The sequence below is a fragment of the Lepidochelys kempii genome, chromosome 3 (assembly GCF_965140285.1).
Source record: "Lepidochelys kempii isolate rLepKem1 chromosome 3, rLepKem1.hap1, whole genome shotgun sequence".
NCBI classification, from domain to species: domain Eukaryota; kingdom Metazoa; phylum Chordata; order Testudines; family Cheloniidae; genus Lepidochelys; species Lepidochelys kempii.
In genome coordinates this window covers 148,485,782-148,511,494 of record NC_136382.1, presented here as the reverse complement: position 1 = coordinate 148,511,494, position 25,713 = coordinate 148,485,782, and the positions used below count along the sequence as shown (strand labels likewise).

General features: G+C 42.2%; 1 protein-coding gene across 3 annotated transcripts in view; it reads right to left on the bottom strand.

Annotated features, from left to right (window-relative positions):
- Positions 1-2,690: 2,690 nt before the first annotated feature.
- Positions 2,691-25,713, bottom strand: part of RASGRP3 (RAS guanyl releasing protein 3) — a 105,731-nt gene continuing 82,708 nt past the window's right edge. For 2 of the 3 annotated variants that reach the window (XM_073338433.2, XM_073338434.1), the window contains exons 11-17: positions 24,958-25,074; positions 21,495-21,610; positions 12,801-12,948; positions 8,721-8,757; positions 5,568-5,693; positions 4,129-4,493; positions 2,691-3,583 (exon numbers count right to left, since the gene is read on the bottom strand). In XM_073338433.2, the coding sequence (XP_073194534.1) occupies positions 3,575-3,583; positions 4,129-4,493; positions 5,568-5,693; positions 8,721-8,757; positions 12,801-12,948; positions 21,495-21,610; positions 24,958-25,074 (918 nt within the window). In that variant the 3' untranslated portion in view covers positions 2,691-3,574. The remainder of the gene's footprint in view (positions 3,584-4,128; positions 4,494-5,567; positions 5,694-8,720; positions 8,758-12,800; positions 12,949-21,494; positions 21,611-24,957; positions 25,075-25,713) is intronic. The other variant, XM_073338436.2, reaches the window with a different exon arrangement.

Here is a 25,713-nt window from a genome sequence, read left to right as displayed (position 1 = left end):
GAACACCTGGAATTAGAGTACTTGTGGCACCTTAGAGACTAACCAATTTATTTGAGCATGAGCTTTCGTGAGCTACAGCTCACTTCATCGGATGCATACCGTGGAAACTGCAGCAGACTTTATATATACACAGAGAATATGAAACAATACCTCCTCCCACCCCACTGTCCTGCTGGTAATAGCTTATCTAAAGTGATCATCAGGTGGGCCATTTCCAGCACAAATCCAGATTTTCTCACCCTCCACCCCCCCCCCACACACACACAAATTCACTCTCCTGCTGGTGATAGCCCATCCAAAGTGACAACTCTTTACACAATGTGCATGATAATCAAGTTGGGCTATTTCCTGCATAAATCCAGGTTTTCTCACATCCCCCCCACCCCCATACACACACAAACTCACTCTCCTGCTGGTAATAGCTCATCCAAACTGACCACTCTCCAAGTTTGGACTCCAAACCAGCAGGAGAGTGAGTTTGTGTGTGTATGGGGGTGGGTCTCACATCGCAAATCCCTTGAGTGGTAATACCCCTGGGACACTCAAGGAACAATTTGTTACAAGAGAACTATTCTCCAGTTAGCTGCTCTATAATTATCTCTCACTATCATCACCTTAGGCCCCTCTCCTGTGAAGACTTTTGCTCATAAGTAACTTTACACATGGAAGTAGCTCCCATTGAACTCAATGGGCCTACTCCAATGAGTCAAGTTAAGCATATGGACGACATATTTGCAAGATTGAGGCCTGTTTAATCAAAGGAACTGTAGGATCAGATTTTTTGTCAGCATCTCCAGAAAAGGTAGGTTAGACTAAGCAGTAGCCAGCAATATTTTGTTAGAGGAAGGGCTAGCTCACAGCATGAGTAATGGGCTGTTCTACTCTGAAAAGTGACTGTAAAAATGGTACCTTCTTACTCAACAGATCTCTTTCCTGGGTGTATTCAAAGACCCATCTGCCTGCTTGAGTGGCCAAAATAAGTTTTCATTGTTTTACACTCCTCTTGGCCCTGAAGAGCCAAGAAAGATGAGAGACAGAGCGCACTGGATTCTCTTCCTGCTTGTCCATCATCAGTTGCATTAGTCACTAAATGCCAGTCAGTTACCCTTGTGCACAGTTGACACTGAAAGGTTGTAGGACCTTCATTTATTGATGTGTGAAATGGGAGTGAGCCCAACTTCACTCTCCAACCCCAGGCTGAGGTTTCAGGGCTGGCACCTGGGAAGACACAGCTTTTGCTCAGAATAGGGTTTCCACATGGCTGTTTTTTAATCAGCCTGGCCAGTTTTTGCCAGTGGGAAGATTTAATGTGCCAGGGTTTGTTTTTTCACTTGGGATTTTTCAACTGCTAAAAGTCTGGAGGAAAGATTGTTGCAGTTGCTTAGTTGACAGATCAGAGAAATGCTTTCAGGACCTGTAAGTGTCTCCAAGCACACATTCCTGGATTTGTGATGAGGAAGAAAAACAGGTAAAGTGAGAGACTGTGAATTTGAGCAAGAGGCTGCAGCTAGTAGTCAGTAAACGTTTACACAACTGCACTGGGGCTCAGCGTGTGCTCTAGAAGTTACACAAAAGGACAAGTGTGCATTCTAACCGGTGTGGTTATTCATTTAAATCTTAACTGTATCCATTTCTGCCTAATTTATAGTAAACCAAACCAGGCTGCCAACATATTTCCAAATATGAAAATAATCCATGTTTTCTAATTTGTGAATTAGGGTATTTACTTTTCATTCCCAAATGAATGTAGTCAGTTATCTACATTTCATTTAAGAAGCATTAATAGGAGCAATTCAGGTTAATTCCATATTTCACATCATATCCAATGTACTACAGTACATTAAAATCCTTTACCAGATAGATTTTGTGCATGTGGAAGCTGTGTGTACTGATCCCATCATGTGGGTCATGTGACACAGGTCAGGAAATCTAGACCAGTGCTTACTGGCACTTGTGTGTGTCACACACTGAGGTTAACACAAGAAGGACATAGGTCCCCTCCCTCAACCTGGCTTGGGAACTCCATATTGTCCCACAGCTCTTCCTCCTCCCAAAGTGGTGCAGCAAGAGCTCCTCCTGCTCCTATTTTAATTATGGGTCACAGCTTTATTACAAGCTTCAGTTACTGATTTCCAAGCAGGAGAAACATGCAGGATACAGGTTGTGAACCAGACAAGGCAGCCTGTAACCACAAACTTCATTTAGAGACATGCAATCACAGAGGAGTCCTTTGGAGGCTGATTTATGGGTCAGTTAGTTTACAAAGTAGTTGCCTGATCTTGAGAGATGAGATTCTAATGAAGAGATCCCACCTCTCAAGCCAAAACCCTTAGCTAGCTCAGGTCCTCAGGATATCTTAGAAAATAGCTTCTTTCTGGCTGTTTTTTCCTCTTCTACTATCATGTGTAAACGTGAGTTAATCCAAACCAGACTGTCAATTTGAGTTGTGAACATTTAAGGGTGGGATTTTCCAAAGTGCCCAAGTGATTTAAAAACATAAGCCCCTTGGGGTTTTTATTTTAATAGGACTTGTGCTCCCAAGTTACTTGGGCCCAAACTAGTAATTCAATACACGTGGTTCATGGTACAGGTCCAAATACCAGCTCATGAGGAACATTGATTATGATCAAGTTGACACAGAGACAGTGAAATTCCTAAATTCAAGGTTGCTGTTAGTTAAATCTAGTGTTAAATTTTATTTAGGTATTTTCAGTTTGATTAAAAGAAGGACATTAAAAAAAAGTGAAACTAAAATGTTTATTACATGTTAATTTTACCATAATCAGTGCTGGGGGAAAAGGCATCTGTCCATTTATTGTCTAACCAGACATATGAATAATGATATTTGTCCTGAAATTCCTATCGTTCTTTGACACATGCTGTATGTTTGAAAGACCCTTCTCATATGGCCCTGTATTATAAACATGTGCTGCACATCAATACACTTAGGTTTAATGAGAACAATGTAAACATCTTAAAAGTTTGAAAAATGGTGTGCAAAGGAATGCATCCTAGAGAAGGATTTTTAATTCTGACATTTTCAAAATCTCCTGTTTGAGATTTAGCAATGAACATAAACTCAGTTCTTTCCAGATAAAAGAACATTATGAGCACCTGAATAAGGAGCTTTATCAAATAAACTTGGGTACTCAGATGCCATCCTCATCACCTTTGCCATGTATAGACACAATGAGCTGATGTGATGCTTTCAAAGAAGAGAAAATCCATCCTCATTGGTTTGTAGAACTGTAGGACTGGGTGTAGAGACAGTTTCCACCTTAGGGCATATAGCTACAAAAAAAATCATAGACCAGAAGACTGAGTCACATAACACACTGTTGTGCTCTGTCTAAGCAATGTTCACCAGGTGACTTACTCGTGAGAAAATAAATAGTGCATTTTGACTCTAACATCCTATTAAATAAGATAACAGGAAGGTCTGCTGGATTCATAAGGTTTAAACATGAGGTACAGGAATATTCATTCCCATGGCCAAAGGGTGGTCTACCGAATTCCACATCTTGCTGTGTTCTAATGGCCATCTTAATTGTCCTCCATCTTTCAGGGCAAGCGATCAGCTATCCTGTAACCAAAAAACAAGCACTCTTTACACCTCAGAGTTCCACTCAGAGTTTACTGACCAACTGTGCTAGGATATAATCTTTTTTTACTGCTCCTTGCAGTAACTGGCCATGTTCTGCTTTCACATACACTAGTGTCCATCAGGTCCAAATTCTATTGAACCCAATGATATACTCTGTTTTACACTGGCACAACAGGACAGAATATGATCTGATTATTCTCAGATTATTCTACTTATTTAATATCTCAGAAGGAAAATAATCCACAAAAGTAGAACATCTGACTTCTAAGAGCGCACTTGGCCAAAGCACAAAAAAATCATCCCCAGTGTTAGAGTAAAAAATAATACACACAACAAAGTTTGGGTTTATAGAAAACAGATGCTTATATATTTTGATAGTTTAGTGTTTAACGAGTGAAATCTTATTAAGTGATAGCAAAAAAGTAAGCAAAAAACCAGCATTTAAAAATGCACATAAAACAGTTTTATACACTCCTTGAGTAGTAGCAGATTTTAAACAGACATGCTCATGCTTTATTACCCACCTCAGGTTCTTGTCTTTCTTGGAGTGTTTCTATTCCATTCTCATCCAGCATATGTTCTGTGGTCTCTACCTCAATATCCAAATGGACCTGTAGGTTGGGTTTTTCATTCTCCCATTTTGCAAAGCCTTTGTTCTTTCCAGCTTTGCTATGGAACTTGGACTTCATTTTGGGGAAGGTATGGGAACCTGACTCACTCCAGCCAGGTTCATGCCACAACGGTTCCGTCTGTGTTGCTTGGCTGGTGGTAGCCCGCTGGAGACGGACTGAAATCTTTCGAGAAGAGCCAGTCACTAGGGTGATTGCTCTGCCATCTAGGTCCTGATGCCCTGTAGCAACACTGGGGAATTCAAATACTTCATCTTGTACTACAGGAGAGAGATTGCAATAATTTATTTTCAATATACAACTTCAAGATCACTAAACGCTTCCAAGATCTTTTAGCAGGGATCTCCTAAGCCAAGTTCCAACTCTTACTAATTCATTTAACATTTAGGATTTGATTCTTCCACACTTACTTAGACAGAGTAGCACCTTACTCCCTTGGGTAGCCCCACTGATTTTTTAGCAGGACTCTTCTTGGCGTAAGTTGCTACTCAATGTGAGTAAGGGTGGCATGATCAAGGCATTATATAGCGCAATGGGTTTGCATGGGGCTTTATAAAATGGTGGTTTTTTTTAAAGAAGGGAAAATTAGGGTTGGGGAGAGGGGAGGAGAAGGGGTCACTTTGCAGCAGTAAGCCACGAAGGAGTTCTATCAGACTCAGCCAAAATTCTTCTTGGGGTGGAATGGCAGCTCTACCGTGATTTGGAAACACACCTCTGGGCCCCAGAGCAGCTCCAATAAGGAGGTGGTACGGATAGGGCTCCCAGACCCTATTTGCAATGTCCATACTCCATTTTGGGATTGCCACTGGCTTTGCAACATGCAAATGGGGAAAGAGGGTGCAAGGGGAAGTAAAGGATTGGGTAAGGCTGGAGTAGTGTCACTACCTTCCCCAACTACTGACAGCAGAGCCGGCCTGCTACCAGGTGGAGTGAATTTTACTGAATTATTACTTACATGTTAGGGTGTCTAGAGCTTGCAATAGGTATATTTTTATTATTTAAATTTTTAAAAAGTATAATACAAGCTGCAACCTTTCAAATGGCAACAGAGCTGTTGCTCCAGCATTCGCTCCTTCAAAGGCCCCAGAAGCACTGCTGTTAGGAGTCCTGTCTGTGAGGACTGTAATTATGTCCTTGAAGGATACAACAGGTCTTAATGTAGCTGGGAACTACAGTAGGATGGGCTGATGAATTATGGGAATACTTTTAGGCACCCAAAAGTCTGCTCTATGTGCAGATATAATGATTAAATTAGAGCTAACGCAGTTTGGATGTTGGGTGCTGTCAAAAAGAATTCAAAATGAGTGTAAATTAGTAATAAAGGCTGCTTTTACCTGGTGGCAGAGATGGACTGTTAGGCAGAGAACCATGATTACTGCCCACGGAGGTACCTCTGGTAAACTTCCTGCATGCCAGCACAAGCAGGTCTCTACACTGCTTATGGCAGTTGGCACCACAATCTGTTAAAAAAAAATATTGCCAAACCATTGAGAGTTAGGGATTACCAGACACTACAACTAAAGGCCATGAACAAACATACACATGCAAAAGTTCTGATCAAAAAGATTTGGAGAAAACAAAAAGCAAGGGAAATGTGTGGGTTACCAAATGGTTAGTTTCCAGGACAATTAGCCGTTAGCACGAATAAGTCAGTCAAGGTGGGGTTTTTTGTTTTTTGTTTTTAAACGGCACCAGACAGTGCACTGAGGCTAAAGGCAGATCTGAGCACCATCTTCAAAGAATCTGTTCCACTGAACCAACCTCAAAAATGGTGGATAAGTTGGGTCTTTTGTTTGGTGTGGCAAACACTGGGTGTTTCAAGGAGCTTCTGTTTATGTTTAGGGCTTCTGAATATTGGGTTTAAATGATATGCACTGATAAAATACCCCCCAATTAAAAAAATCAGCATTTATCCAATGAACACTTGAAAAACCATCAGATATGGTTACTTGTATGTAAGGATTTGTCTCCATGTATCAGTCATGTGGACTATGGTAGTGTGATTTCTGAAGCGCACTAACATGTTGTGTATTCATTGTTCTGCGCAGACCCTGCTTGTGTGCAATAAGTTCCCTAATAGATTTTAGCTTAGTCCTGTTTCAAACATCACCATGTTCACGTTTGCTAGGAAACATTACAAAGAGATTATTCATTACAATATATACTACTGTAATGAGTAACGTACATAATATACATTACTCATTGCAATATATACAAAGAGAAGGCCCTGAAAATCCCTGATTTTTGGACAGCTACATAAAACTCAAATATTGCTACAAATAAACTCCCCCAAAATTAAACAAACCCCGAAAAACAGAAGACCTGTTTATATTCTAAATCTGCACGTTTTGGACACATTGTTACTTTCATAGTCTGAGCCTTTGGCAGCGCAGCTGAGAAAGAAGCCAGTTAAAGGACTGGCATTTTTAAAGGAGCCTATAGAAGATCAATGCCCAAATCCCATTGACTTTCCCTCACTCTCTTAGGCTTCTTTGAAAATACATCTTATTTATGTCTCTCTTATAACTAACTCTTTATGCATCGCTGTTAAAGTACAGTTCCGCTCCGATAAGTGACTCTAAAAAGGACATTGACTGGATCCATGCTTATTCCTTTGCTGCAGCTTCCAAATCTAATATGCTCACTTTACTTGTACAAAAGTAAAGTTACCTTCCTTACTTGGAGTTTTATCTTCTCTGAAGGTAAAAACAAATAAAACTGAATATAGGATCCTACTTGGAGATGGTTAATCTCTCCCAATGTCTATTAATCAGAACATAGAGTTATCTTCTTGGCTGTGGCACTTGGTTGGGGAACTGGGGGAGGGATGTAAGTTGTCATCTGAATAGGCAATTCCCCTTGATGGCACAAGGTCAGTAAGCTTAAAAATTGAAAAAGGAGACTGGCTTGGAAGATGAGGAGGAAGAACCCATTTGTAATGGTTCATGGAGCAGCAGGTGCTCACAAGGACAGGTGGTTCTTGAAATTGCTGCCCTGCAAACTCAACTGGGACCTGAAAGTCAAGCTGAACTCTCTCCCGGTCATTCATCATTACCTGTCACCTGGGCTCTGCAGAGAAGCACATTTCAATTTCATGTTAATAAACAAAACAACAATAAACACCACCTGGCTCTTATGCAGCACTTATCAGTGGGTCTCAAAGCACTTTACAAAGGAGGTCAGAATCATTATCCCCATTTTACAGTTGGGGCAATGAGTCACAAAGATGTGAAATGTCTAGCCCATGGTCACCCAGATGTCCGGAGTCCCACTCCAGTGCTCTAATCACCAGACCATACCGCCTTAACTACATCTCAGTTGAGCCACTGTATAGGTGATGACGTGTGAACAGGAGAGAGTTCAGCTTGACTTTCAGATCCCAAATTGAGTTTTCAGGGCAGGAATTATAAGCCCTGCCTACCCATCTTTTTATTAATAAAGATTTGTATTGCTGCTTGCCCTTGTGCTGTGGCACATGGGAACAGAAGGCAGTAAAGATCCAGTCCCTGGCATGACCAAACAGTGGCTAGCCACAGTTGCTGCCATGGGGCTCCTGGTAACAAATGGACTGTGCCATGGATGCCTCCCCCAGGCGCAACTGAGCAATAATGGGCAGGGAGAGATGGCGAATGGACAGAGCCATGGCCCCCTCAAATACAGGCCAACAGGAATGGGAGTATGCTTCACCTTGAAAACAAAAGTCCTAAGTTACTTGTCCCTGGGAAGTCTGGGGAGGCAAAGAGAAGGAGCCTGCATGCATCTAAGCACCAAAGTGAGCCCTGGAAAACACCAAAGTGCAAGAATCATGGAATCCACAATGCTGTTTTCCATGTCTTTTACTGGAGTAGACCTGTACTTCATGAAAAATACATGCTGATTCAACAATTAGCGACAAAGTTTCCAGAAAGTATTCAAATGGCAGGACTACAAGAGTTGCAGGTTGTGTGGTTTTTTTAAATGAAATTTTTATTGGAGGGAGAAGAAACCTGGAAATGAGATCTCAATCTATCAGGTATTCTAGGAATTAAAAAGTTGACTATCTGTATTGCAAGTAGCTCATTCTTGCTATTGCATTTTGAGGCTAGTAGACTTATCTGACAGACAGATAGGAGGAAGACAGGAGCATTGCCAGCCCACATGGATCTCCGGAGCTTCAGGGCCAAATCAAAATGCTAAAACACTTCAGGATTTCTCTCTACTTCACATGGAGTGAGTTAGTTTTACCAATATAAATTCTAATCACTAGCACTAAGCTACATCCTTGTGAAACCAGAGATCACACTGGATTTCTGGCTTGTAGTGTATGAGCATGCAGCTAGTGTTTTATAACAGTAAAACTTCACAGTTTACTGAGAATTTTGTTGCAAATGACACATCAAAATTTGGATGAACAGAATGTTTTTGCCAAAAATAGGAGTCTGACTTATTTGTGCTAAACATCATAATACCTATGTCTTGAAAACAACATCCATGCATTATGTATTTACCTTTACATTTGTATCCTTGTTTGATTATACCCCAGAGCTGTAATGAAAGACAAAAGAACATTAAGGAATCAGAAAAGAAAGCTGGAAGGAAAACAAGGTCATAAATGAAGGAAGTACCCATAGCTACAAAAGCACAAACAGGATATAACTGCTCTCAACACCCTTCCTGTTAGATAGAACTCCCCCTCCAGTTGTGATAAACTTAGACTGGCTTCCACCCTCACTTCTCTTACCTACTATAGAGCTAGCATAGGAGAGGAGACACAGAACATGCCTGCTTCCAGAAATGGGTGAAAAATTGCCATCTTGTCAGTTTACGTAAATGAATCAGCGTAAAGTATAACACTGCTTGGAGTGCTTAATGTAATCTAGCTATGCAATGCTAATATAGCCATTCTCTGGCTACTTGGATGGCATGTGGCATGCAGGTATGTCAGGACAAAATTAACACAGATTAAAAATTCAGCTCTCATTTACTATAGCAGTCACCAACGCATCCACTGTAAAAGACAGTTCTGGCCATCTTATTTTTTCCCCAAAATGGCTGAAGTCAAATGTCAAATGTCAAAACTGGCTTGAAAATAGGCTCTGGGGGTCAGCCCTGCAACCCTCCCTCCCATGATTAGTCCTTGCTCACCCCAGAAGTCCCCCAGAAGTACATGAGACGGCTTGCACAAGCAGAAGGTGTAGTATTAGGCTCTTAAAAAGCAATATGTGCATTGCTAAATTTGAACAAAGTTAGCTTGAATGTAAGATGTAAAAATCTAGATAAATTCATGGAGGATAGGTCCATCAATGGCTATTAGCCAGGATGGGCAGCGATGCAGAACCACGCTCTGAAATGTCCCAAGCCTCTGTTTGCCAGAAAGACAGAGAATGGATCACTAGAGGGGACAGCAGCAGAAATAAGGATGGGTGGTGAATTTAGTCTATAATTTATACCCACTGCTATATTGCTAAAGTTCTCCTTTCCCTTTGTTTTCTCTTAATACTTACACACTAAAATTAAACTTGGTTTACGTGGCCAGATAATGAGAATGGTACGCATTTGTATTAGTTTGGAAAGTGACACCAGAACTGACACTATTAGCTATTTTACATGGCTTTGCCAGCCCTTTTTGCTGATAGCTATTTATGATTCTTCATACCAGGAAATAGTTTTTGATAATTATTTGCTTCCATTAATCTTTGGACCAGTAACACTGAATATCGTTTTGCTTTAAATTATCCCACCCATCCAACATAGTACCTTCTTTAGCCTCTAATTTGACATCACTATGACGGTTACACAATGGAGATTAAATTATAGATTCTACTCCAGCAAGTTTGAACATGTTGGACACAGATTTTCTGGGAGCTAACTTGAGGTAGCTCTAAGCTAAGCGGAAATGTCTGAACAGTCCCCATTGCATTAATACAACACTGGACACAACTTTGACCTGTAATAGCCACATCAGTTCAGCCTTGTCAAATGCCAAGAGATTTTAGCTTGACATTTAATGTTCACATGTGTTTAATAATAGATATTTTATTGGCTAGCATTGACCTTTAATTGTCATTTCAATTCAGCCTTGTACACTCTCTGTGCACATTATTTTGACTTTGAATCACCACATCAGTTCAAAACAATGCACTATCCCTGAATGAACAGAACTGAAATGCAGGAGTAATGCATGAAGAGCTTTTAAGTTCAATTTCTTTTGCTCTCATTACATACTCTGGGACAACTTCACCTCTGACACAATGTCATTGGATTCAGTGAATTTGCATCAGGGATATCTTTGACCCTCTCTCTTTACTCAAAATACCACCTTTTCTCTTCAGTTGGATTTAACAGAAATCAGAAAAATACAGCTGTACTGAATTATTCCAGAACAGGACAAATAGTAAAAAGCTTAGTTCTCTGGAGAACAAGGATGGGCTTGTGGATAGGACACTGGAGATCTGGGTTTAATTTCCGCTCTGCCACAGACACACTGTTTGACTGCAATTGAAATCTCAGCTCATCTCAGGAGCAGGCCCCAAAAAACTACTCCTAAAATGACATCAATGGAAAAGGCAAGAAAGCAGATCAGAGAACTTGGGGACCATCTCAAGGTGATAAAGTTTTCTTCTGGTTTGCTTTGTGGAATAGCTTATTGTCTCATTGTAGGAGATTAATTAATAGATCTTAACATTCATAGAGTTTAAGCCCAGGAGGGACCATTAGTTCATCTAGTCAGACCGCCGGTATATTGTAGGCCATGGAATTTCATCCAGTTACTCCTCCACTGAACCCAATAACTTTTGACTAAAGCATATCTTCCATATTAGAAGGGTGCATTATATGCAAAACAGCTTTCAGTGGTTTTCAGATCTTTAATAGCCTGTAAGATAAATGTATTGCCTCTTTCTAACCATGAGGTTTTTAAATTAAAACAAAGCTGTAAGCCCTCCATAGTTTACTTGTCAATATACCGAGATCCATTAACAAATCATCTGCTTTCTTCACAACGAAATAAAACAAAAAGTTTTTGAACAGGCAATAGATCTCTTAACATGAAATGCTTTCATTCATAGATGTCTAACATATGGCCCCTGGGCCAGATCCATCTTGATTGATGTATTTATGTGACCCACAGATTTTGCAGCATCACATTTCCATTTAAAAAAGTACCAAGTTTTTAGCCCTCATGTTTGTGAAGAAAATCTTCCAAATGTGAATCAAATGTAACCAATGCAGTGATGTCTTCCTGCAACTGCAGATAGCCTGAAAAGGACAGATCTAATAAGTGTGACCTCCTCTACTCTCATGAGGCCACTTCAACATTAAGTATTCCACTGCTGATCATTTTAGCAGTTAGAATGGGAAAAGGTGCGAGTGAAGACCATGGGGAGGTGGGAATTGTTGCAGGGAAGGAAATACAGAGGGAAGAACAGAGAAGACTCACAAAGATAGAGAAAGAAAGGAAGAGGCAAAAAGAAGGGAAACAACGAGCAGATATTATGTTGGTCCTAAAGGAGAGTGGATTTTTGCCACCGAGTGATATGGAAACCAATTATGTGTTGAAAAAACAATACCTCCTCAATGGAAGTTCAAATGGGAAAATGATAATCCAGCATAATATTTCAGATTGTACTTTACATTCATTTAAAAGTAACATTTAAATCCTAGGTTTCAGAGTAGCAGCCGTGTTAGTCTGTATCCGCAAAAAGAAAAAGAGTACTTGTGGCACCTTAGAGACTAACAAATTTATTTGAGCATAAGCTTTCGTGAGCTACAAGTCACTTCATCAGATGCAGTGGAAAATCCACTGCATGCATCCAATGAAGTGAGCTGTAGCTCACGAAAGCTTATGCTCAAATAAATTTGTTAGTCTCTAAGGTGCCACAAGTATTCCTTTTATTTAAAGCCTACTGATTCATTCTTTTATTATGACTTGTTTGAAGCAGAACTGGTGAAAGGTTTATTATTGGTTTTAAAAAAATATTTGGTTTGCTTGACTATTCAGGAAATGCTTCAGTAAAGAGTTAATTTGTTTAAAAGATGGTACTCTATCATTAATTGATGGCATTCTGTATGTTATGTTGGAGAAATCAAATCATTTTTCATATTTTATACATGTTGCTAAAAGTGCCATTGATTTATTGGATATTTTTTTAACATTCTTCTCAATCTGAGCAGAGTTATGGTGCCAAGAGCAATTTAATGAAAAAGTTCTGCCTCTTCTTCATCCACATCATCTACTCCACACACCCACTTTCTCTAGTTAATTTGGTTTAGCTCCCTGTGTAGATAAGCTCTCTGTGAGGATTCTCTCCCTCCATCCTCTAGGACCCTTATTTCCTTGGCCATCACCTCTCTTTCCCAAAGAGAAAGTCTTAAAATTCAAAATATCCAAAAGCCAAAGGAAGAAAATATCGACAGCACAGAGTAAACATTTTCAGTGTCTCATTGTAATGAGATATTAGGACAGGATGAAGACACTATTCTTCCTTCTAGTGTTTGGGGCCCATTTCCTCTTTGTGGTGTTAGTTCATCATATCCTGAGTCTGACTAAGTCTATACGTGAAGCATGAGAGTGCTAAAAACATACTTACAAATCCTGCACAGTGCTCACAGAAAGTTGGTTTAAGATAGGTCATCTCATGAAAGTTATGAATAAAACCTGGTCCCATTTTACACTGTAGCTGCGATTTAGCCCTCAGAAAGTAGGCCATCATTTCTTCTTTGCTGATAAGACCATCCCTGTTCAAAGAATTTCAGGGTAATCTATTAATATGTCGCCACTTTGGACATTTTGGGATTCAACTGTTTAAAAACATATAGAATACACATGTACAGAACATAATATATAACAGAGATGGCAGAGAAACCAAGTCTCTACTCAGATGCTCTAAAGAGATAGTGTTGCCCCTTATTAAAGAGCTAAAACTAAATTCATTGCCTAGCAGGCATGGCTTTCTCTCCTGATGATAGATCAGCATTGTAGTGCTAAACTTTATGGTGCAGGAGCCCTTCAGAAGTGATTGCAAGTTGCTAATTCTCTCACCCATGAGATAGATTTGGGAGATTATCTTGTGTTATCACTATAACAATCAACCAACATTTTACCCGTTCATTTTATCTAACTGAAACTGTGCAACAGCAGTTACGAGACTTCACACCTTAGTAACAAACACACGTATCAAAAAAAGACATGCTTAACTCAGTATCTATATGCCAAACTGTAAACCAGGTAGCAAGGCACATCCAAAGCACCCATGTAGTTTGTCAAAAAGCCCACTGATGACATATGTAAGATACTGTTTTTACAACATTAATAGTTTGTACAAACTTCAAATAAGGGCAACAATCGTTGGTATGCTCCATTTATGTTTGGGCCACTCCATAAACCAATTTAACTGGCTGGCCAGACAAGGTTGGCAATAGTTTTCCATCAGCCCCTACTTATCCTGATAGCCCGCCCCCAACCCGTGGCTGGCATACATCCCATTCACAGCAACCTCCCAACCCCTCAGTCCCACAAGCCACAGCCCCCAACACCCCCGTACCCTCACCACCTCAGCACTCCCCACTCACTCCATAGCGCACCAGCAACTAGCCCACAGCCCCCCAAGGAACCCTTCCGGCCACTCATCAGTACTCACCAAGCACAGCATTTCACTCCTGTCCCAGGCTAGGGCAGCTCCTCCAGATCCCAGCCACCCCGTGGCTCCACTCTCTCCCAAGGCACAGGTCAAATTTGAGTGATGTGATCCAGCACATGGGATCATGGCAGCACTCAAGTTAGCCTGGGAGGTCGCGCCTCTGTCTTTATCGGGGGCAGCTAGGCCAAATTTGTGCAGCGTTGGGCTCCACCTGCCCTGTTGCAATGCCACTTAGGTTTGGCCCAGCTGCTCCTCTGTCCATGCTGGAGGGGCAGCCGTGCCGAATTTAAGTGGTGTTGCAACCCCATGCACCAGGAGATGTGCCAGAGTGCTGCTTCACCCTAGATCTCAGGTGCCAGGGCAATGCTACAGCTCTCCTCGTGATAATGTTGTATTCTCTATCTTTCATACTGGTTTTAAAGCATTCATATCATATGAATGTAAACCGATTTAGCAGTGCTTTTGTGATCAGCCAAATTAATATACTTATTATACTTACAAGGATACTGTCAAAACTTCTTAGGCCCAAAAAGCCTCCTACCCTTCTTCCAATGATTGCTGTTTCCCCTTAATAAATACTCGATGTTTCCCTCTTCCTCTGTGCCCCACGCAAAAAAAAAAAAAAAAAAAAGCCATCTCCCATTAATTTCCTTGAAGTATCACTCTAAAGCCCAGCAAGATAACTTCCATGTCCTCATTTCCCTACAATACCACACCAGTGCCCAGTGATTCAGGAAGGTTCTCTTATGTAACAAGTGTGTTGATCAGATACCAGACCTTCAGGACAGGCAAGGTGATTGTTCTGATGTAACTGTTCATGCAGCAATCACACGGTGTACCATGTATGTTCTTTAGACTGAGAGATATGACATCTATTTCACCAACTGAAAATATTTTAGAGCAGCTGTACAAAGCAGATGGCTTGTACAATTTTGATATGAAAAGAGTCAGGCCTTTAGTTGTAGTGGCCTAAACTAACCCAAACATAGAACACCCCCGGGGCTCTTAGCTTGTAGAATCACTGGGTTTCATGAGGTGCTCAACTGGGGCAAGTTAGAGCAACTCTGATGTCCTGGCCCTGATCTGCTCCCAAGAAGATCTGGAGAAAAGGCTACATCTTGGTTTCAGTCAACAGGTCCAGACTACTCTTACTAAGTAATAAGGATGGCAAATAAGCATGTAGCTGTGTACCTGGATGGGACCTGCCTTTTAGAATTTGGTTCTGATTGGCTGGACATCGTTAACTACGTGGAGGTTGTGTCTCTTTCCTTCCAAAATATAAAAGTGGCCTTTGTATTTGTGAAAAATTGACAGATGATAGTAATAAAAAGTGTTGAAAAGTTTTGAAATTTTGTACAATTGCTCCAGAGTTTACAGAAAATTCTCAAACCTCCCCCCAAAACAAAACAAAATCCTAGCAAATTTCATCGGAGGAAACAACAAATAAATAATCAAAAACCCCTTCCAGTTCATATTCTGGATCTTTTCACTCTTAGCTACATCTTTAAGAGGAAGCAACTGAAAAAGTGTACAAGGTACTGCACATGAAGGAAAATCATAATAAGATATTTGTTTGTAGGGTGCTCATTGCCTAGGATCTGCGTGTCTTGCATTCCATTAAAAAAATCCCCAGTCACATCTAATAAATGTTAATCACTCAAATGGAGGCCTTAGAGTCGTACACCAAGGTACAGATTCAACAATGGCACATCTGACATGCTGATGTGCTTTAGGGTATGTCTACACTACGAAATTAGGTCGAATTTATAGAAGTCGGTTTTTTTGAAATCGGTTTTATATATTCGAGTGTGTGTGTCCCCACAGAAAATGCTCTAAGTGCATTAAGTGCATTAACTCGGCGGAGCGCTTCCACAGTACCGAGGCAAGCGTCGACTTCCGGAGCGTTGCACTGTGGGTAGCTATCCCACAGTTCCCGCAGTCTCCGCTGCCCATTGGAATTCTGGGTTGATATCCCAATGCCTGATGGGGCTAAAACATTGTCACGGGTGGTTCTGGGTACATATCGTCAGGACCCCGTTCCCACCCTCCCTCCCCCCGTGAAAGCAAGGGCAGACAATCATTTCGCGCCTTTTTTGTCTGCTGCCAGCCAAAGATGTAAAGGATAGATGGAGTGGGTCAGAACAAGAAATAGACCAGATTTGTTTTGTACTCATTTTCCTCCTCCCCTGTCTAGATCACACTGCAGTCAGTCACAGAGAAGGCGCAGCGAGGTTAATCTAGCCATGTATCAATCAGAGGCCAGGCTAACCTCCTTGTTCCAATAACAACGATAACTTTGGTGCACCATTTCTTATTGGAACCCTCCGTGCAGTCCTGCCTGAAATACTCCTTGATGTACAGGCACACCCTTTGTTGATTTTAGCTCCCTGAAGCCAACCCTGTAAGCCGTGTCGTCAGTCGCCCCTCCCTCCGTCAGAGCAACGGCAGACAATCGTTCCGCGCCTTTTTTCTGTGCGGACGCCATACCAAGGCAAGCATGGAGGCCGCTGAGCTCATTTTGGCAATTAGGAGCACATCAACCACCACACGCATTATCCAGCAGTATATGCAGCACCAGAACATGGCAACGCGATACCGGGCGAGGAGGCGACATCAGCGCGGTCCCGTGAGTGATCAGGACATGGACACAGATTTCTCTGAAAGCATGGGCCCTGCCAATGCATGCATCATGGTGCTAATGGGGCAGGTTCATGCTGTGGAACGCCGATTCTGGGCTCGGGAAACAAGCACAGACTGGTGGGACCGCATAGTGTTGCAGGTCTGGGACGATTCCCAGTGGCTGCGAAACTTTCGCATGCGTAAGGGCACTTTCATGGAACTTTGTGACTTGCTTTCCCCTGCCCTGAAGCGCATGAATACCAGGATGAGAGCAGCCCTCACAGTTGAGAAGCGAGTGGCGATAGCCCTGTGGAAGCTTGCAACGCCAGACAGCTACCGGTCAGTTGGGAATCAATTTGGAGTGGGCAAATCTACTGTGGGGGCTGCTGTGATGCAAGTAGCTCACGCAATCAAAGATCTGCTGATATCAAGGGTAGTGACCCTGGGAAATGTGCAGGTCATAGTGGATGGCTTTGCTGCAATGGGATTCCCTAACTGTGGTGGGGCTATAGACGGAACCCATATCCCTATCTTGGCACCAGAGCACCAAGCCGGCGAGTACATAAACCGCAAGGGGTACTTTTCGATAGTGCTGCAAGCTCTGGTGGATCACAAGGGACGTTTCACCAACATCAACGTGGGATGGCCGGGAAAGGTGCATGACGCTCGCATCTTCAGGAACTCTGGTCTGTTTCAAAAGCTGCAGGAAGGGACTTTCTTCCCAGACCAGAAAATAACTGTTGGGGATGTTGAAATGCCTATATGTATCCTTGGGGACCCAGCCTACCCCTTAATGCCATGGCTCATGAAGCCGTACACAGGCAGCCTGGACAGTGATCAGGAGCTGTTCAACTACAGGCTGAGCAAGTGCAGAATGGTGGTAGAATGTGCATTTGGACGTTTAAAGGCGCGCTGGCGCAGTTTACTGACTCGCTTAGACCTCAGCGAAACCAATATTCCCACTGTTATTACTGCTTGCTGTGTGCTCCACAATATCTGTGAGAGTAAGGGGGAGACGTTTATGGCGGGGTGGGAGGTTGAGGCAAATCGCCTAGCTGCTGGTTACGCGCAGCCAGACACCAGGGCGGTTAGAAGAGCTCAGGAGGGCGCGGTACGCATCAGAGAAGCTTTGAAAACCAGTTTCATGACTGGCCAGGCTACAGTGTGAAAGTTCTGTTTGTTTCTCCTTGATGAAACCCCCCGCCCCTTGGTTCACTCTACTTCCCTGTAAGCTAACCACCCTCCCCTCCTCCCTTTAATCACCGCTTGCAGAGGCAATAAAGTCATTGCTGCTTCACAGTCATGCATTCGTTATTCATTCATCACACAAATAGGGAGATGACTACCAAGTATCCCAGGAGGGGTGGTGGAGGAGGGAAGGAAAATGCCACACAGCACTTTAAGCACAGCACTTTAAAAGTTTACAACTTTAAAATTTATTGAATGACAGCCTTCTTTTTTTTGGGCAATCCTCTGTTGTGGAGTGGCTGGTTGGCTGGAGGCCCCCCCACCGCGTTCTTGGGCGTCTGGGTGTGGAGGCTATGGAACTTGGGGAGGAGGGCGGTTGGTTACAGAGGGGCAGCAGTGGCAGTCTGTGCTCCAGCTGCCTTTGCTGCAGCTCAACCATACACTGGAGCATTCTGGTTTGGTCCTGCAGCAGCCTCAGCATTGAATCCTGCCTCCTCTCATCACGCTGCCGCCACATTTGAGCTTCAGCCCTGTCTTCAGCCCGCCACTTACTCTCTTCAGCCCGCCACTTACTCTCTTCAGCCCTCCACCTCTCCTCCCGGTCATTTTGTGCTTTCCTGCACTCTGACATTATTTGCCTCCACGCATTCGTCTGTGCTCTGTCAGTGTGGGAGGACAGCATGAGCTCGGAGAACATTTCATCGCGAGTGCGTTTTTTTTTCTTTCTAAGCTTCACTAGCCTCTGGGAAGGAGAAGATCCTGTGATCATTGAAACACATGCAGCTGGTGGAGAAAAAAAAAGGGACAGCGGTATTTAAAAAGACACATTTTATAAAACAGTCGCTACACTCTTTCAGGGTAAACCTTGCTGTTAACATTACATACATAGCACATGTGCTTTCGTTACAAGGTCGCATTTTGCCTCCTCCCACCGCGTGACTACCCCCTCAACCTTCCCCCCTCCCTGTGGCTAACAGCGGGGAACATTTCTGTTCAGCCACAGGCAAACAGCCCAGCAGGAATGGGCTATACTGAGTGTCCCTGAAGAAAAGCACCCTATTTCAACCAGGTGACCATGAATTATATCTCACTCTCCTGAGGATAACACAGAGAGAGAAAGAACGGATTTTGGTTGAATGCCAGCAAACATACACTGCAATGCTTTGTTCTACAGTGATTCCCAAGTACGTGTTACTGGCCTGGAGTGGTAAAGTGTCCTACCATGAAGGACGAAATAAGGCTGCCCTCCCCAGAAACCTTTTGCAAAGGCTTTAGGACTACATCTAGGAGAACCGCAAATGCCAGGGCAAAGTAATCCTTTCACATGCTTGCTTTTAAACCATGTGTCATAAATATAAAGGGAAGGGTAAACCCCTTTGAAATCCCTCCTGGCCAGGGGAAAGCTCCTCTCACCTGTAAAGGGTTAAGAAGCTAAAGGTAACCTCGCTGGCACCTGACCAAAATGACCAATGAGGAGACAAGATACTTTAAAAAGCTGGGAGGAGGGAGAGAAACAAAGGGTTTGTGTGTCTGTCTGTAGTCGTCTTGGCCAGGGACAGAACAGGAATGGAGCCTTAGAACTTTTAGTAAGTAATCTAGCTAGGTATGTGTTAGATTATGATTTCTTTAAATGGCTGAGAAAAGAATTGTGCTGAATAGAATAACTATTTCTGTCTGTGTATCTTTTTTGTAACTTAAGGTTTTGCCTAGAGGGGTTCTCTATGTTTTTGAATCTAATTACCCTGTAAGATATCTACCATCCTGATTTTACAGGGGGGATTTCTTTATTTCTATTTACTTCTATTTTTTATTAAAAGTCTTCTTGTAAAACACTGAATGCTTTTTCATTGTTCTCAGATCCAAGGGTTTGGGTCTGTGGTCACCTATGCAAATTGGTGAGGCTTTTTATCCAACATTTCCCAGGAAAGGGGGAGTGCAAGTGTTGGGAGGATTGTTCATTGTTCTTAAGATCCAAGGGTCTGGGTCTGTAGTCACCTAGGCGAATTGGTGAGGCTTTTTACCAAACCTTGTCCAGGAAGTAGGGTGCAAGGTTTTGGGAAGTATTTTGGGGGGAAGGACGCGTCCAAACAGCTCTTCCCCAGTAACCAGTATTAGTTTGGTGGTGGTAGCGGCCATTCCAAGGATAACGGGGGTAATATTTTGTACCTTGGGGAAGTTTTGACCTAAGCTGGTAAAGATAAGCTTAGGAGGTTTTTCATGCAGGTCCCCACATCTGTACCCTAGAGTTCAGAGTGGGGGAGGAACCTTGACACCATGTATAGCATTTTAAAAGGTACACTCACCAGAGGTCCCTTCTCCGCCTGCTGGGTCCAGGAGGCAGCCTTGGGTGGGTTCGGGGGGTACTGGCTCCAGGTCTAGGGTGAGAAACAGTTCCTGGCTGTCGGGAAAACCGGTTTCTCCGCTTGCTTGCTGTGAGCTATCTACAACCTCCTCCTCCTCCTCATCTTCTTCGTCCCCAAAACCTGCTTCCGTATTGCCTCCATCTCCATTGAAGGAGTCAAACAACACAGCTGGGGTAGTGGTGGCTGAACCCCCTAAAATGGCATGCAGCTCATCATAGAAGCGGCATGTTTGGGGCTCTGACCCAGAGCGGCTGTTCGCCTCTCTGGTTTTCTGGTAGGCTTGCCTCAGCTCCTTCAGTTTCACGCGGCACTGCTTCGGGTCCCTGTTATGGCCTCTGTCCTTCATGCCCTGGGAGATTTTCACAAAGGTTTTGGCATTTCGAAAACTGGAACAGAGTTCTGATAGCACGGATTCCTCTCCCCAAACAGCGATCAGATCCCGTACCTCCCGTTCGGTCCATGCTGGAGCTCTTTTGCGATTCTGGGACTCCATCATGGTCACCTGTGCTGATGAGCTCTGCATGGTCACCTGCAGCTTGCCACGCTGGCCAAACAGGAAATGAGATTCAAAAGTTTGCGGTTCTTTTCCTGTCTACCTGGCCAGTGCATCTGAGTTGAGAGTGCTGTCCAGAGCGGTCAGAATGGAGCACTCTGGGATAGCTCCCGGAGGCCAATACCATCGAATTGTGTCCACAGTACCCCAAATTCGAGCCGGGAACGTCGATTTAAGCGCTAATCCACTTGTCAGGGGTGGAGTAAGGAAATCGATTTTAAGAGCCCTTTAAGTCGAAATAAAGGGCTTCACTGTGTGGACGAGTGCAGGTTTAAATCGATTTAACGTTGCTAAATTCGACCTAAAGTCCTAGTGTAGACCAGGGCTTATACTATTGAGGTTTAAATCCACACCTCACCAAGATGTTAACATTTTCAGAGGCCTAATTAAACAGGAAAGCCTTACACCACATCACTCTGGTATTTTTAGTACCATTTTCTATTCTTCTTTTACACGTTCTAAATGGTTTAATTAGCTAATCAGAGTCACCTACTTGTGTAATCTGCCAAATCAAATTTAAATAATTATGATAACCACTCCCAATTGGCTAAGAATTGTGCACATTCTGTACTATTTGTTACCATCTCTCCTGCCCCTACCTGCCTGCTTCTTTGTTTTATCCATCTGATATATCACATCTTTTTGACTGTAAGCTCCTTGGGGCAGGAATTGTCTAAATGTGAGCACAATTGGACCCTGAACTGGAGGGCTCCTAGGAACTTCTGCAATATAAATGATAAATAATAATAATAAATAATAAAAAAATAACAAAAGGTAAAAGATTAATCATCATTTCTCTTCCAGTTTCTGAGTGAAAAGGCACATATATAAAAAGTTTGGAGGTCTGGGAGGCATTCTGTGTTCTTTAACTTAAAAATCCAGTGAAACAAAGAAAGAAATTAAAGAAAAATATAAACTTACTGGTCTTTGTCCAATACACAAAAGGAGTCCAGGAAAGGAAAGTTGGCAGCTATACTTTCAAAGTCTTCTTGAGAGATATAACCATCATGGTCATGATCATAGTTCCTAAAAACAGACTGAAAGACGAAGGAAGTACTGTCTGTCTCATTGACAACACAATGGCAAAATAAAATCCAATCAATGCACATTTATGACTCCAAACCAGTTTTGGAGTTACATGAGTTAAATGTCCATCCCTATTAACCAGACACTGCTGAACTGGTTCATTTAATCCAATGCATGCTATTAGTACCTGGTACTTTCATGTTCAGATCTGTTAGACTATAGGGAAAAGGCCAGTTCTTCAAAGAAAACTTGCCCTCGATAGTAACCTAATGTACATACTGCTGAGTTCCCACCACACATACAATAATCCTACTCACTTTTATTCACACATGCTGTCAAATCATCCCCCTTGCACCACCCTTTTCATCCTGCCTGATGTACTTGGTAAAAACACCACACACCTATAAGACACTTTCTTTTCAGTATTACAAATTTTCTTGATTACGTTTTATAAGTTTATGACCAGAGCTGTTCCTCTTCTCTCCAATATAATACTTCATAAATCTACTTTATTTACAAATACCCTGACATCCAGAACCCCTACACTCAAACACACACACTCAATCTATGACATACCGCCTAATGGAAACACAGATAGTGTCCCAAATTCACAAGGTTGCATAAGGTAGTGTAAGCAAGGCCCTCCCGTGCCACACTAATTTAATTTCTTTGTAGCTATTTGCATTTGCATAAGGAACTCTAAGTCACATGCCATAAAACTGGGAGAAAAGTATATGTCAAAGTCAAAATAGTTTTATGGAAAAATAGATCTTGTCAAACCACCTGATTTCATTTTTTGATGCAGTTACAGATGTGGTTGGTAACGCTAACTATGTAGATTTATGTATACTTAGATTTTTGAAAGGCATTTGATTTACTACTGCATGATATTCTCATTACAATGTTATCACTACACAGTTCAACAGAGCACACACTAAATGGATTAGGAACTAGATAACTGACAGATTAAAAAAATTAGCTGTCAATGGGAAATGATCAAATGGGGTGTTTTCAGGTGGGCTTCCACCAGACTGATGCTATTCAACATTGTAATCAATAATCTGGAAGTAAATATAAGATCACTACTGATAAAATTTGCAGATGATACAAAATTGGAGGAATGTTAAATAGGGATGAGGGCAGTACAGTCATACAGAGCAATCTGGATTGCTTGGCAAGGTGGTCCCTTTCCAACAAAGTGTGTTTTAATACAGTCAAATGCAAGGTCACATGTCTAGGAACAAGGAATGGGAAACTGTATGCTGGAAAGCAGTGACTCTGAAAAGGATTTAGAGATCATAGCGGACAAGCAACTCAAGACGAACTCCCAGTGTGATGATTGGCAAAAAGGGCAAATGCAATCCTTAGGGGGTATAAGCAAGGAAATAATGGATTTTTTCCCTCTCTATATTACCTTGGTGAGACCAAGGCTTAGAACACTGCACATTTGGTTTTGATATTCACACTGTAAAGAGGGTGTGGAAAAAGTGGAGAGAGTGCAGAAAGGAGTCACAAAAATGATTTGACAGTTGGAGAAATGACTTGAGTGACAGACTTTAAGAGCTTAATATGTAGATTATCAAAAAAAGAAAAGAGGTGATTTGATTACAGTGTATAAATACCTTTACAGGGAGAAAATCCCAGGTAATAAAGGGCTCTTTGATTTAGTGTAAAGGGTCATGACAAGAACCAATGGCTGGAAACTAAGGCCAAATTCAAATTAGAAATAAGGCACATGTTTTTAACAATGAGGGTGAATACTCATGGAGCTAACTACGAAGGGAAGTGGGCGATTCTCCATCTCTTGACGTCTTCAAATCAAGACTGACTAAAGTGTATCTTCCAGAAAGCCATCCAGACACTAATGCAAGTAATTGGGCTCATTAGAATGGTAAAAACTGACTGAAATTCAATAGCTTCTGTTGTACAGGTGGACAGACCAGCTGATCTGATGGTGTCTTCTGGCTTTAAAAAATCCCAAAACAAACTAGCACTCTCTGGAAAGTAGAAACCTCCTACTTTCCATAGAGTGCTAGTTTGTTTTGGGATTTTTTAACTTTAATGTAGGTCTTCTGGCTCCTCGGTATGCAAATTAGCCCATTAAGAGTCCATTACACTTCAGTGGAGCAAATGTAAGTAGTTCTAAATTAGCAAAAAAAAAGATTTGTTCCACCTTACATATCCCTTCCAAATTTGGTCTGTTAGCTCCAGAGCACAATTCTCAACCTAATTATGCCCACATGTCTGACATCAGCCTCTAAAATGGGAGACAGAGACTGACTATGCTACCTTCAGCATGCACAATATGCTCCAGACACTCAACACCAGTCTAAATTTAAATCCGAGATGGGCCACAGATTGCCTTGTAGTTTTTATTTTGCAAATCCCAAAAAAACAAAAACCCCAGGACTGTTCAGATCCAGCTCCCATTTTATTTGAACCACCAAGGTCTAGTTATAGCTCATCTCTAGGATTAATGCAGCCCAGATCTTTGCACTCAAAGGCCCTGCTCCTGTTCCCATTTAAATAAATGGCAAAACTCCTATTGACTTCAATGGGAGCAAGAGCAGGTCCTAACTGTGCCGCAGTCGCAATTAGCACAGGCTTATGGTGCTTTTATATCATAGGATCATATGAGCTAATCTTAACCAATGATTAATCTCAACCAAGTCGTAACAACAACAACAACAACAAAACCTATTGACCATGTGGCCCAGAACAGAATGGAGTTGAGGTTTATAGTAGAAAATTGTTGTCCTGATGTTTGGAAATATTGCTGATGGCACCAATAGAATGCTCAGGCTACCAAATGCTGCTAAACTAGGCATGGCTTCTCTCTGAAGATGGCTCATTGAGGGGAAGGGAATTTAGACTAAGTTTGTCAGATCCTGAACAATAAAATAAAATAAAAATCATTTCTGCCCTTTTGGTTCTGAAGTACAAATTTGACTTGCCTGATTTTTAAGCTGTCAAAAAGTTGCATTAACACACTGGTGCCAAGAATCGTGAGGTTTGCCAGCAAGTCAGGGCAAACATAAGTTACTGTAGCACTTACAGATAAGATTTCAGAAAGGGTTGCAGTTGCATTGGTGCCTGCCAAAATCCATTTGCACCTCATTTTACAAATAGAGCCCATAAAAAGGGAAGCCTGACTTCAAACTTCTGAAAGTTTATGCTTTGGCATACGGATACTGGGTTGCTGACCTGATCTTTGATTTTCAGAGTAAAGTTAAAGTCTGACAGTACAAGCAAGAAGATCACAAGTTACTATAAAATAGAAATTCATCTTGCGCTTGGAAATCTTAGGAAAGGCAAAGTTGCTGTCCCCTTTGAGTAATATAATCTCTCAAATACTTACATCCACTAGCTTTCTTATGTGCTTGTTAATGATGGTTGGGTCAGGTTTTGGTAGCACTCCAGATGCCCACTCCAGTGGCACTACTGGCTTGTTAGGGGTCGTTGGGGAGGTAGGTTGCTGACAGAAATTAGAAAACAGTATTTTTCAAATTTTAATGATAAAACAAAGTTCATTGCTAAAGTAACACTGCAGTCCAGAATGACAAATTATCGGATCAGCGAGGCTGTGAAAAACCTGTTTGGTAAGATGTCAAGTAAGGGCTCAAGGAAGAGGGGAGTTCCTTACCTCACACAGCTCCAGTTCTCAGACTGTATTGCCCCCATGCTGTTGGAGTCCTACACCTAAGCATGCAGCCACCAAACCTCCAGGAGCAGTGACAATTGAGGGTGCATGCATGAATAGCCTTTCCCTGCTAACTCTCTTTGGTTTCTTTCTACCGCTAGGTGCTTCAACAGTTACCAGGCTCCAAAATAGAGGGGCGGAGGGAAGGTCAGTGTGGCACTGTAGAGACAAGACAATCAGAGAACAGGAGTTACACAAGGTAAGTAACTTCCTTTTCTCCTTACTGAGGTTGCCTCCACAGAATCACACCACTAGCAGACAACTGGCATTGTCCTCTCTGAGGAGGTGGGACAAGGAGCACTGCTTGTTCAACAGTGATGAAAGCAGCGCCCTCCTGCAATTAACATTTATGCTTCGTGTTGTGTCAAGCGAATAGTGGTTTATGAAAGCATTGACAGAGTTCCACATAGGAGC